Here is a 14,681-nt window from a genome sequence, read left to right on the forward strand (position 1 = left end):
GGTGCCTGCTGGGTTAAACCACAATACCAAAGGAAGTGGTTAAAAAACCTCTTTTTTTCATTAATATTAGCTTTTCCAAAAAAAGTCCAGTTAAGTTAATTTAACTTATTTGGCTAAGCAGAAGGAAGTGGGATTAATTCTTTCCACTACAAATTCTAAGATTCATGAAGTTACATAAAAGTTCCTTTCTAGACCAAGTGTATCTGGAAGAAATATGAATTGGTGCTGATTTGAATTCTTAATTTTCTTGTATGTGTAGCTATTTAAATTCTATACTCTATATCAGAATATAATCAGCAGGTGATCTTTTAAAGTCTTACACTTACATCTCGTGAATCAACAGCAGCATACATAATATCCATCCATCCTTTGAAAGTAGCCTAGAAATAAAATACAGTTGTTTATCTTCCCTATAAAAATTCATAATGTGGAAAATAACTAGGTCACAGCACTTGGACCTTAACTTTTAATAAAATCATATCTAAATTTATAAAGCACATCTAATAACACAGGCATAATAAAATATTTTTCATAGTAATTTTTTGAGAAATTATTTTTTAGGTATTCCGGAAATATTAAAAATCAGGCTCTGAAGGTCTCAGCAAGGGCACAGTGTGTTTGGAGCTGTAGATGCTTACTTTGCAGATGAAGAATGGTAGACTCGGGTAGACATTAATGCTGGAAATGTTCAGGTAGAATCTACTAGAATCACTCATGGTGACAGCCATTTTATCAAGTTTACAGCATGAATTGATGGAGTCAGCAATACCACTTCTGGACAGATACCAACATGCATCTGAATGTTTTTGCTATGGCTAAACTGCCATGGTATTTTTAGAAATGTTTTAATCCCACATAACTAAAAGGAATAGACTCTCTTCATAATCAAAATATACATTGTTTCTTGAGCGATAAGATTTACAGAAGACCAAGTGGACTGTAAAAGAGCTGTAATTAACTTTTATAAAACTTTGGGCTGAGTTCCTATAGAGACTTTGTCTAGGTAGAATAAAGAGTAAAAAAGATATGCCATCATTGCACTAAGGAGGTGATTTTCATGGACATGGAATATCTGCTTTCTGAAGAACACCAAAGGGTTGGTGTGACATGCTAGTTGAAGGTGTGAGCACCTGCTCACTAGCCAGATTTTCCAAGCTTATTCACAATAAAGAAAAAAAAGAGCTAAAAAGCCTGTGAAATGAACAGATAAAGAGCATCTCTCCTGAGGAGATTCAGGAGAGGAACCATCCCAAGGAGTATATTTGCATCTGTGCTTGCCAGAAGTGAGCTCCGGTACTTCGGTACAGCTGCTAGTTTTCACAGCGGAAAACTTGCACTCTGGCAGTGTTCATACGCTCTTGAATCTTGCAGTGCAATACAAATTTACTAAGAAGGTATGCTTGGAGCCAGGCTTCATAGATCTTTCTGGCTCAGTTGACAATTGACAGCTATTTCGTGCACTTTGCATAGCACCATTGGAAGAGGAGCAGAGTTTGATAAGAGCAATAAATACAGAAGAGTGGAGGGAGAATGTTAATGGAGACAATCAGCTGAAGAGGTGACATGATACATGTTCAAGGATCCCTTAATTTCTGCAGGAAAAGTAAAGGGCAGAAAGGAATATTTGAAAAAGAAAATAATGAAAAATCAGAACAAAAAGAAATAAACAAAGAGAAGAAGAACAAAAGGTCCACAGTAGTGGTGTAGTAATTAAAGACCAACACTGTCTGGATGGGTGACATGGATGACATTCAGACACAGCTTCAAGAGACTAGAATTTTTCTTTATACATCTTCAGAGGCAAGTATTTGTAGTAAGATGGTTGACTTTAATCTCTAGTACAAGGATAGCAATGAGATCTGAAGTCAGAGAATTAGAATCGTCATTCAGTACTACTGCTCAGCACATGAGAGTCACATTGCCTTTAGAGGCAAAACATTTTAAGCCAGGTAGTTAATTTGGGAATCAAGGTCAGCTAGGGATACTGACCTGCTCCGGGATAGAAGGGACAAGCATATCATTCTTAGATAACTTGGTCATACCAGAGCAGTAACAATCCCATGACATTTCTGACCTCTTTTCATACAGTGAAGGTGTATGTCAGGTTATAGACAAATGGTTCTACAGAGTTCAATCATCTAAGCATAGTTGCTTGCTTTCTTGCTTGTGTTTTGGGTCAGATATCAGCTATCAGAAGCTTCATTCTAAGCCAAGGAGCCTGTAAAGAGCTAAGGTCTTTAGTCCTCTGGCATAGGTAAAAGGTATGCTCAGTACCTAGAACAAAGACGATTCTGTATCACAGTGCATAGGAAAAGGACTTAAAGGGGAAATCCAATTCACAGACTTCGTATAATTAGCAGTAATTAATAGAATGAATATGCCATGCAATACAATAACATCTAATACTTCACAAGTATAATACTATAAGTAACATATTTAGTATATTACAATGACTCCTTAACAAGCATTAATGGAATATGATAGTTATAAATCATGAGTATTTTTTGGTGATAAAAGTATTATACATTTTCCTATTTTACCCACAGTTTAAAGTCTTTGTAGTTTTATGTACTTCTTAATGAAATATATTTATTTTAGTAGCAAGTGCTGTTTATCTGCAAACATCAAGAGAAAGTGTTATATGATTAATCAGACCTAATACTCAGTTAGGATCTGTCTATCAGTAACTATCCATATTCTTCCCATGGGCAGCTCCTACTTCTCTCAGAGGATTTCAGAACTCTTACACAGTATTATGATAATAAAGAATTGGCTCCTTGCTACATGAAACATTGGGTGCCCCAATCTCAGATCTTGCATTATTTGTGATTCCTTTCCCTAAACCAACTTCCAGGTCTGGAAAATCAAGCCCCTATTAAACAAATATCTGCACTGGAGACACCCGGTATTTTTATTTTTACCACCTAACTTACAAACTGGTTCCTTAAATTACTATAGACATGACGAAAAATCCACTCTACCTTGACTGGGCTGTTGACAAAAGAAAAATTATTTCACAGTGCCAAAAGTGCCTAGATTAATCAATTTTGACTGTGAAAGATGTTGCTGTGGATGTGTAATGATACCTAGGAAGAGATTATGTGGGAGGCATTGGCGATAGTTGCTCACTTCAGACCAGACAGTCAGTTAGGATGTCTGCCCTCTTTTAAGCTGCTGTCTGCCCTCCTGTCTTACAAGATAACTGAGCTCATAAAGGAGAGACCTTTTTAATAATTAGAGGGACTTCTGAGCCTTGTCTACCATGGCAAGACTCATGAAATGCATTCCTGAAGTTTATATTGTGCACAACTAAAAAGATTCTTGTACCTTTTTCACTTACTTTTTCACATTATTGTCATCATGATGAGACTGTATTCCCTAGCCTTGGAATGGAAAGTAACTCTACTATCATTAATAAAAAAATTACAGGTAACAATGCAATAGAGTTGTGTAAGCTGTACATCATTGCTATGAAGAAATTACTCCACTACTTAACAGTATTAACTTGCCCATTTTTCCTAGACTTCTTTAAAAAGAGCAAAAAGAAAATATATAAATTTACTTACTACTTGAAGCAGAGCAAGATATCCAGCTCCTACATTATCAAAGTTTACTTTCACATTTTTCCAGCGGGCACTTTGATTGTTTTTTATGAGTTCCTCACACTGAGTATAATTGTTGACATCACTGACATCAAACATCTCACCAGTTGTGGTGTTGACACAATGATAGAATTTGCCAGCAAACAGATTTACTCCCATGATGCTGAAGATGAGCCAGAATATAAGACAAACCAGCAATACATTCATGATAGATGGAATTGCTCCTACAAGGGCATTTACAACCACCTAGTGTACAAATTAGACAAAATAGCCACTTAGTTTATGAACAGAAAAATAAAAATACTTTAAAAATGTTAAAACAGTATTAATACGGAATGGACAGTTAAAATATTACATTAAAAATTTAAGGGGGAAACACTATTTAAGGTTCAATAAAAACATGAATGAAATTGCAAAAAGCAAGAAATAAAATTATATGGAAACCAAGACAATGCAAAAGTCTGAAAAAAACTCCAAAAGCAAAAGAAAACCTGTTAGTAGCAAGATGGATTCTTAGAATTTGTGTGCTCTAGAGAAAAAGAGAGAAATAAATGTTAAATTCCAAGAATACAAATCAAAATCTATAAATAGAAAATAAATCAGAAAAAGATCAAAGAGTGATGATGTGGAAGACTGAATAAAAATGTCTGCATGTAAAACTATCATTACTAATGATTTTATTATCAGAAACTTTATGTATATATTGGCATCACTGTATTTTAGCATCTATATACAACGTGACATAATTAAGCACGTTATTTAGTTTTTGTTAACCGCATCTGCTATAAGTCTTGGTTTTAAATTGCCTGACTCGCTATAGTTGCTATTACACTTACCCGTTAGGTTTGTTTTTAAATTGGCTGCATTTCATACAATTGAGCTACTCTATATGGGTAAGAGGTAGTAAAAGATCAGATGAAATCCCTTGACAAAAATTTTCTTTTACTTACTTATTGTGATTGAACTAAAAGAAAGCTGCAGATGTTCAGACAATAATTTCCTACCAAATCAGTAAAGACTGCAGTAGTTTTTTGTGTATGGTTTTGAAAATAGTAGTATTTTTTAGTTCACTAATTTGGCTAAAAGTAGCCTAAGATCAATAGAGGTTTTGCCCATTTATTAGATAGGGACTTATGTGTTGTTTGCAATGCAAATCATGTAAAACATAGTGGTGATGGCGATGTGCCACAGGACACACTCCGCTACACTGGCTAGCGTGGCCACCTCTAGAATATCAGCAGCCTCAACTCAGACAGGAACCACACTATTTATTTGGAAACTTAAGACCTATGACCAAACTATAAACATGTATTGCAGCATCTGGGTATTTTGAGGTGAAAGGTTAAAAGGAGATTTCTCAATAACATTAACTTGTTAAATTTTATGCATCAGTTTTTCCAGGAAATAGCATGGTCTGCATTTTAAGCAGATAACTTGTAATAGCTTGGGGGGGCAGGTTTGTCAGATTGGCATAATATGAAAATAATAATTTCCTCAACAGGAAGGATTTAGTTGTGTAGGAGGAGAGGTAAGATGGCAGCAGATGCATTCATATGAAGTAAAGGACACTAGCTGAGAAAATGATTTCCCATCTTCTCTATTTCCAACCCCATCCTTATTTCAGGTATCTGTTCAGAGAACCTTTCCCTAATACTACAGCATTTATTGTGGGATTTTTTTTCCCCACGCAGGTAGATAGGGAACCACAGGGAGGCTTTAGTTTCTGGTGTGTCATTGTTGTCAGCTTCTTCACCTTTTGTTTTGTTCTGTTTTTTTTTGTTTTCTGGCTAATCCTGTTCCATCCTGAACTACTGACAAACTAACAGAGAACAGAAGTTAGCTACAGAAATTAATAAAATAAAGTCCCCAGTTAAACTGGAGAAAAAAGCCCCAATCCTCTGTTCTAAAATTTCTCGTGTCCTTTTACTTTTCTATATAGGTCCACAAATCAATGGAAATTTTAACAGTCAGGGGGCTGGGATAACACAACTATGCAGCAGTGAGCAGGCAAATTTAATGAGCTCAAGGTCTAATCTCCAAATATAAACTGTACACACGTCTTTGTGTATAAGGACATGTCAGAAGGCCTTTTTTCCATACATTTTTGCATGCATTCCCATTCTGGAGTTCTTTGCAGAAGGCATGAGTGTCACACTTCTACATTAATTTTTGTATGCATACATTCATTCAACTCATTCATTTTCTCTCACCCTCATTCCTTCAAATCGTGACAAGGCTCTTAAAGGTCTTAAAGCTCTTAATGTCCGAAGCGATTTAATGGCACCAAGTTCAGAATAGCCCAAAGCATTGGCTATTAAACTAACCAATGAGACCTACAAAAATACAGAAAAATATTATCATAAAAATTGTTCTACGCTGTTTATTTAAAAAGAATACAGATTCAATCAACAGAAAGATCAACAGTGGCAAATGGAAGAACACCATTCTTGCTTAGAGTGACGAGGCCCAATCCCACAATTTTCATACTTGCTGGAAAGGCAAGAGGTCATATGAAGGCATGTTTGAAAAAGGAATATATGCTATTAAATGTCTGTTATAGCTGGATAGGGTTTAACAGTCAGATGGAAGCACACTGTTGGTGAAGGATAACATTTTCAGAAATATTTTCAGAAATATTTAAAGACAAAATAGACATAGTAACTTCATTAAGGTTCAACCTTCCAAGCAATTTAAAATTCAGAATACATTAAGATAGTTTATTAACTGCTGACAATATTATTAATATCTATAATCACTCATAATATGCTAAATAATGTAGTGGTTAATAGCTTTTGTTATAAATATTACTTCTAAGTCAAACACTCAGTTCATAACAACAATAGCCAGGGTATCTATAAAATACATATTGACAGAGGTGGTACTTTCGCACTTGCCTGACAATTCTCTCAATAATTTTTTTTTCTCTTCTAAGTATAGTAAAATATTATGGGATAGATATTAACAGATACTAGCATTATAACAATAAGTTCTTTATTATCTACAACAGTAGTGAGCTCCTGATTCACTTTACCAGGATTTTATTATAAGCCAATCCACTTCAGGAAGGAGCAATTAATTTGCCTCTCAAATGGAACTGAGTTTTAAACAGTGTTAATGTGAAAGAATTTGATTGACTTACTTTGAGAAGTTTTGGAAACAGGTGTGGGGAAATATCATACCTTACTCAGTTCTACCACCAAAAGCATAGAAGGCACATAAATGAACATAGGCATATTTCAGTCCTTGAAAAAATCCCTCAAATGTTCATTTCTGTACCTCAGTCTAGAGAGTTCTTCAAATAATTGGCTGTACAGAAATAGGCATTCACTGAAAATGGTGGTAAGATTTTGTCCATTATATGAAAAGGTGGTTTCCTATGTTACTTGTATCCATAAAGAACAATTAGATGAATTACAAACACAAGAGTTACAAGATCATGTCTCAAAAGGACAATCTGAGAGCAGATAGAAATCAATTATTCATTATTATGTTGCTATGTAAATTAATCTAACAGAAAATAGTAGTTTAGTGAATTCATATCACTGTATCTTTCAACTGGATTACATGTCAGGATGTAATTCTTTTTATCAAAGGAAAGGCTTATGTTATTGCTGTAATGGATAAGTTTCTAAAGGAACTTGCTGTTATTTATAAGCATATTAAGAAGAAAATCTTACTGATTTTCTGTAGTCTATAACTGAAGTCTGTTCACTTACAAGAGATAACATTATTGTTTCTGCAATTACATTAATTATTGTCATTAATTGTTGTACTGGGTTAAGATATTAGTGTCTCAAGCCTTTACTAGATACTTCTGCCAGAATTAGTCTCCCCCAAAAAATATGTCCCTGCTTCTCAGTTGCCTGCATCCAGTCTCTTAGCTTAAACCATTGATAAATGCGTTTGAACTAATTTACCAGATTGTGATTTTGGGTAGATAAGGCACTCCACCCAAATATATAATACAATTTATTTGACCTGTGATTCTACAGTAAGAGTTATTTTTATCCTTAGCCACTCTTAATATATTACAGAGATAACAAGACATGGAATTCTCTGTATTTTTAATTGATTCACTCACATCAACAAGATACCCAGACATGACAATAAACTTTACTGTAAAGACAGCACATTTTACAGATTAAAAATAAACTATGAAATATATATTAAAAACATATGTCTCTCACTGGGAGAGCAAGACATCTCTTTTAAAACTGAACTAGCATTAATGGCTCATTCATTTTATACTTTTCTCCCCAGAGTAGCACTGTGCCTTAGCTATCTTTTGCAAACAAGACTCCATACAAGCCAGTTAGCTGTAGCTCCTGTAACTTCAGTGGCACTGTGTATGTTGGCAGTTTTTAGGTTCTGATTGTAAGTCATTCTCCAGCCTAGTTTGTGCTTTCCATTTCAACCTATTTGCAGCTTTCTTACCATGGTGCTAATGCTCTTATGTCATAAACCTGAAGTTGCTTCACAGAAAAATACTTCATCTATTGTAAACAACACGTTTTCTTCTGCAGGACAGTTCAAGTGAGAGGCAACGATTTGCTTGGAATTCTATGATATTAATTCTATTCTATATACAGCATAAATATAGACAGCTGTTCTGTACTGCTCTGGTTTTCTCAGTCTTCTTAGCTTGGTCTTCTCTCATCTGTTCCACCTGTTTTGTTGCTAGTACGTGAGAAAATAAATGTCTCTGTACACTGATAAATAGATTAAATTTCTTTCTTTTGAGACAGAAATGCATGCAGATGCAGTAATTTTAAGAAATGAAAATAAACTCAAAATGGTGGAAAGAATTTTTACATTCATCTCCTAAAACTGGAGGGTTGTGTGTCTACATTTTTGTGTATGGATCTTTTAATGTAGGCTATCTATCTGTTGCAAAAAATGTTTTGAAACTTAGCAGTCACAATTAGCCCTGCTCAAGATTTTCAGTCAGGGTTGTCATCTGAGCCAGATCGTTGGTCATACAGCTCCACATTTATTTTATTTCTATGTAGGCCTAAAATTTTAATCCATGTGAATTCTGTGTTACTTGCTGAGGTGGCTAATTTATGTGATTTTATTTCAGGTTCTCAGTGGCATATGGCCGTCCTCACTTACAACACTGCTTATCTTCTCTTTCATGTAGTTTAAGTGTTCAGGTATTACACTTAACTAGGAATAAAAATAAACTGCAAGATTTGGAAAAAAAAAATCCAAAGATTTTTCTTTCGAGAAGTTAATGATTTTTCTTATTTTTGAAAGATAGGTACTATATTATCGGTTTTCCAGGCAGGTATTTTTGACACTCTTAGAGAGAGGACATTGGATCCAATGTAGCCTTTCTTATGCTTTATGTAGCCTTTCTTATGTTACAGTCCTATGCTAAGATAATATCACTTTTTCTATATGTACTTGGTGAATAAATCTTAATTTATGGTATTTTACTGGCAAGTATTCAAAATTCATTTTGTTTAGATGCATAATTGCAAGCTATGATTCTGTTAACTAACTCTCTGGACTCATGCATGTATCACCTGAATATCCCTTTGAATTAATTAATTAATTTCATTAATTTCTGTATTATCCATTGTTATCATAGTGTACCATGTTAGGATACACATAAAGACATATGAGACTGTCTAGGAAGACAAAGTGACATCTCCTTCTGTATCTGGTTTCCCAACACATCAGTATGCTCATCTTCTTATTTCTTCTTATTTTTGTTCTGAAGTTGTCAGGGCAGCAGTTGCCTCTTACTCTGTGCATACAGCATTTAGTATATTAGTGTAATGTGACCCTGATCTTTTCCAGAATGTTGCTGCTGAGTTAATTGTTCTGCAAAGCTAATAAAAAGGTTGAGAGCACAGTTTAATTAAATTACTTTAACTGTTTTAACAAATAAGTATGAAACATTTTTAGCTATAGGAAGAAATATTATATAAGCCATCAATATGACCAACTTTTAACGTACTATACAACAAGCCCAATTGGAGGGTTGTTTTGCTACATTTAATTGATCAAAAACTGTACCCGCTGGAATTTTATCAGGCATGAGCAATTTCAGGAAGGTCAAAGATTTCATTCCACTTACAGATGCATTACTGCCCCACAGTATTTGGCAAATACATGGTTTGTTTTAAATGTTACGTATTTCTTTTTCATTCAAGTACAATTTATTAACACAATAATTTAGAAATAAACTGTCTATACCAAATTCTAGGACTACCTTATAAAGTTTAAAAATATACAGCATAAAACAGTATCCACTTAAGATTATCTAAGATTACACACCACAGCAGAAAACTATACAAACAAATTTAATAACTGACAAACTCATTGGGTATTCCCAAATTCCCCTTCCCCTTCCCTGATGTCCAATCTCCTAGCTTTCTATGTGGTAAAGAGAACTTAGAGTCATTACAGTTGTACATCAAAACCTAGACATAATAAACTCATGACACACGGCTTCTGGAAAAAGGGCTAAGAGCAAAAACCAAGGTACAGGGTGACGCGCTCTATAGCATCTGGTTGTACTGGCTTAAGATATTACTGTCTCAAGCCTTTACTAGATATTTCTGCCAGAATTAGTCTCCCCCCAAAAATATGTCCCTGCTTCTCAGCTGCCTGCATCCAGTCTCTTAGCTTAAACCACTGATAAATGCGTTTGAACTAATTTACCAGATTGTGATTTTGGGTAGATAAGGCACTCCACCCAAATATCTGCAAGGAGCAGATATTGTTGCATCCAGCAGAAGAGTGGGGTGGAGAGATGGCATGATAAGCTCTTAAACTGAGGTAGCCAGATGTACGAAGACATCTGCCCTGGCTATAAACTGACAGAGCTGAAAATTGCCATTTCTTTGTGTAATTATTAAAATCTAATTTGGTCACAATCACTGAGAGCAACTATGGCTATTTCTCACAATGAGAGACTCAGGTATGTAAGATATTAAAGGTCAAAGCCCTAAAGGACTATCAGTGTTTACTCTTGAATAATTTTAGAGGATGGAATTAAACAATTTGATTAACTTTAGTCACTTCTAATGAAGAAGGGCTCACTGGTGTTCTCAGTGGGAGCATGCCACTGAATCACACCTGTTTAAACCGCCTGTCAAAGCAGTGTAGATTCTCTGCTTTTCTATAGGAAGATACCATGAGTTCATATATTTCTTTCAAGTGCTGTCTGGTGGCCCTAAAGGAATTGCTGAATTAGCCTTAAGCACAGTAAGACATTTTTTACCACTTTCTGGAACATGGAGTATAATTCTTCAAAAGCAGAAGGTTCCAATCTCATTTAGTCATGCTTTTGTTTATAAAATTAAAAATTATAGGTAAAAATTTGGCAAAATAAGTTGCTTTATTTATGATGATGTTCTTTATAATTCTGAGAGCCTGCTCAGATAACAGCATCTCTGAGGCTAAACTATTATTAAGAAACCATGGAATATGGCTTAGAATAACCTGTTTAGGTTTATGTTACAAAAAGAATAATTAAAACATGAGTTGTAGTTTATCTAAAAAAATTCCATTCTTAACATTATCCTGGAAGAGAGCATCTATCTTCTGCATTAACCATTCACACTGCTCCATTCTAGTGTAGATTCTCAGGACAGAGCTAGAGATTAACAGTATAACAAAACTAACTAAAAAAAAAGAGAAGGTCTTCCATTTTGAGTTATGGGCCAATCTAGCTAGGTTTTTTTTTCCTCAGGGGGTCACAAATCCAAAACCTTTCTATTATATATTCACAAGGAATAAGTATTTATTGGACCAGAATTTATGCAAACTTCTCAAGAAATACAGTAGCTTGGGCAGAAATTACTACAAATGCACATTTGCCCTGAGATGCCATCTCTCAGTTCCACACTGAGGACATGTATAGCCGATGAACTGGGTCAGATAATGTGTGAAGGCAAGAGACCAAAATATTCTGGGAGTAAAACCAGCTTTGATCCCTTCTGACAACATAAGCAAGGCCTTTGCACAGAAGTATATCACAGCTGGGAAGGCAGCCAAGAAACCCTGTATTCTCTTCTATCATAAACCCTGCCAAGTCATAGCTGATTTAACTATTGCAGATTGTCAGCCCATTAAAACTAATTAATTTTTAGACCAAATAGCCACTGTCTTTCTGTTTTACTAAAAATGGTAACGGAATAGTTTTGGGGCACGAAGTTCTGAGAACTCAGGTGAAATCTGGACCAAATGTATTGTTTCACTTGCGAAGCTGCAATGTTTGTAGAAGAAACTTGCACTATGTAGTATATTACTTGCTAAGGAATAAGGTACTATGATCAGAGTCCATTAAAAATAGCATGTTTCACAATTAGTTTTTTTCCTCATAAAATCTCAAGTTTGATACATCCTGGCAACAAAATTATTAACCATGAAGAATGAACAAACTGATGGCCAGCCATCCCTTTCCTTCTGGCATATAAATGTACTTTAAATAACACATCCAGATCACTGCAGGCTATTACTAATGCAGTATAACTATACAATGTGAATTATTTTTGCATGTTTATAAAAGATTACTTAGTAGTAATGAATTTTACAACATAATGGACTTTACTATAGTGAATTTTACAATATTAAAGATGTGTACTTACATCAACAATCAGGAAGTCCAGCCAGCACCAGGCATTAGTGAAATATATTTGAAAACCATATGCTACCCATTTTAAAAGCATTTCCAAAATGAAAATATACGTAAAAACTTTGTCAGCATATTCCAGCATGGTCTTGATAGTTTTGCGCTGTTCAATATATATATCTTCAAAAGCCTATGAAAAAAATATATTCAGGTATTACTAATGTTTCACAGAATATACATGATAAAAATAAGGAATAAATAATAAAAAATAAGTAGGTCAGAGCTAATCTTTCCCCTTGTTCTTCTGCATCCTCTTATTTTATGTATTTCCTACCTTTAATCATACTACAAATTGGAGCAACTTTATGTATTCTGCCCCATCTGGGGTTGAATATTTTCCTATGAATGAATAAGTAAACTCAAAGCATGAATTTTTGTCCACTGTGGTATTAAGAAACTTTCACATACACACACAAAAAAACCCCTTTCTTATACAAAATCTGTTCCAGACATGTATATTCCATTCTAGGAAGCAGTTAGGGAGATTACATTTCTGTCCTCCATCAATCAAACTTACGGCTAAAAGTCAAATTAAAGAGCAATGTAATTGCTAGAATGTACACTATGCACATTGATACTGTAGCAAATGTTCAACTTGAGTAAAGCTGGAAAGGTGGGTAATGTAATCTTGTCGGAAAGTAGTTGTTCGGTTTAATTTGCTGTCACACTCTTCCCTATCTCCTGCCTCCAAAAAAGGAACAGAATGAAGTAATTATTCCATTTTTTGTATGGTCTTTCATTAGCAGAATCCAAGAAGTGGCTGAGCCTAGAAGGAATTAAGGACTTAAAATCATACATTTAGCTATATATTCACAGTTAACAACGGTCCTTTGTACTCAAATGTCTTGATGAACATGCTGAAAATTGGCAGGCGATTTAAATCTTGAGTAGCTATGCTGGCTTAAATAAAATTGCACCAGCTTTACAGTGGTAAACCAAAAGTATCACTAAAAAACTGCATGTGAAATGTAACAAAATTTTTCAAGTTTGGGCCAAGTTTCAATCCATCCTGAAATGATGGAATGCAGGGAGTTTTATACAGCTCCAAGCAAAACAAGTCTTTCTGAAGTAAATTTGAATTTTGCTGTTGGTCTAGGGAGATATCTAAATATTTCAGCATCTGCAATTTTTTTCTACTTACTAGTGCTCCACTGCTGAGGAGAATCATGAAGACAATGAAAGTCTCAAACCAGTTGTGCTCAACTATGCTGTAGCAGGTTTTTCTAAGATTCCACCAAATTTTTCCTTTGCCATCCTCTATACTTACTTGACAACATGGAAATTTCTGCACACAACCTGCATTAGATTAAGAGATATTAGGATCCAAAAGCAAATTATTTCAAAGTCAATATTTACTGTGGTATCAACATTGTTAGAAGCTTTAACAAATTTTATAATAATTTTTAAAATTAAACACTGCAATCCTCTTTCATAGGATGCTGAATATCTGAATTTAGATAAGCAATTTGGAGAGAAACCAGGCAAGTGTAGACATAATTGTGAGTAAACTCAATCCAAAGACATTGATATTTTTGACTGTTGGCATGTAAGTATTCCATTTGTTGATGGAATTTCACAAAAATTAATTTGTTCCAAATTTCAAGGGCCCTTTCAAATAACTGAAAAGCATTTTAAGAATAGAAAAGTTAATGAAGTTTCTTAGTTACAAGATGTATGCCATGGCCAGGCAGATAAAGTTACTCAAAGCCTAGGGAAACCTTGTTTTGGCATCTGATTTCCAGCATTCTAGGCTAAGAGTATTTTCTTTTGATTGTTGAAGTTCCACCAGATTTGAAAGTCTCAAGAACTTAAATATGCCTAGTAATAATGCCATTTTATTATACATCTCTTAAGTCAACAGTTATTCTACAACCTTCTGTAAAACAGGCTTCTGGTTCAAGAGCTTCTTCACTTTCAATTTCTGCTTGCTCGCCCTCTCCAGGAGGAGCAATATCAACTGTGCTGCCTTCTGATGAACTGGATGCATTTAGTTTCTGCAAGTAAAGTTCCACAGAACAATTTTGTCTCATTAGATAAATATTCTGTAAAAAATTATACTGAATCAAATCATGCCAGTCTCTGACTTTTGAAGAATGCTAGATTTATACTGATAAATATGCATCACCATAAGTAAAAACATAGTAATGATATGTACATTGTATAGTTCTGTTTCCCAGTTTATCTTCTTATAGGGAACAATTAAATATAATTTGGCTACTAACCTGATCCACGTATAAGACTTCTGAAGTATTCTCAGCAGTATTAAAACTGGAGAGCTTGCATGTACCACACTTTCGAGTTATTTCATTTTCTTTACTATACTGGATTACACTGAAAATGTGTCTTAGTTTTCCCAGCGAAATGAACTAACAGAAAGCTCCGCATATATCTTCGTGTCCACTACGGATGGTGTTTTCACAAACATACACCAT

At 34.6% G+C, this 14,681-nt stretch overlaps 1 protein-coding gene across 1 annotated transcript in view; it reads right to left on the bottom strand.

Moving 5' to 3' along the window:
• The window catches only part of LOC142083905 (sodium channel protein type 2 subunit alpha-like), a 76,564-nt gene that overhangs the window by 6,935 nt on the left and 54,948 nt on the right, over positions 1-14,681 (bottom strand). Inside the window, exons 19-24 of the mRNA XM_075153946.1 lie at positions 14,123-14,243; positions 13,391-13,545; positions 12,206-12,379; positions 5,813-5,935; positions 3,567-3,848; positions 327-380 (exon numbers count right to left, since the gene is read on the bottom strand). Coding sequence (XP_075010047.1) covers positions 327-380; positions 3,567-3,848; positions 5,813-5,935; positions 12,206-12,379; positions 13,391-13,545; positions 14,123-14,243 — 909 coding nt within the window. The remainder of the gene's footprint in view (positions 1-326; positions 381-3,566; positions 3,849-5,812; positions 5,936-12,205; positions 12,380-13,390; positions 13,546-14,122; positions 14,244-14,681) is intronic.

Source organism: Calonectris borealis, chromosome 6, assembly GCF_964195595.1.
Source record: "Calonectris borealis chromosome 6, bCalBor7.hap1.2, whole genome shotgun sequence".
NCBI classification, from domain to species: Eukaryota; Metazoa; Chordata; class Aves; order Procellariiformes; family Procellariidae; genus Calonectris; species Calonectris borealis.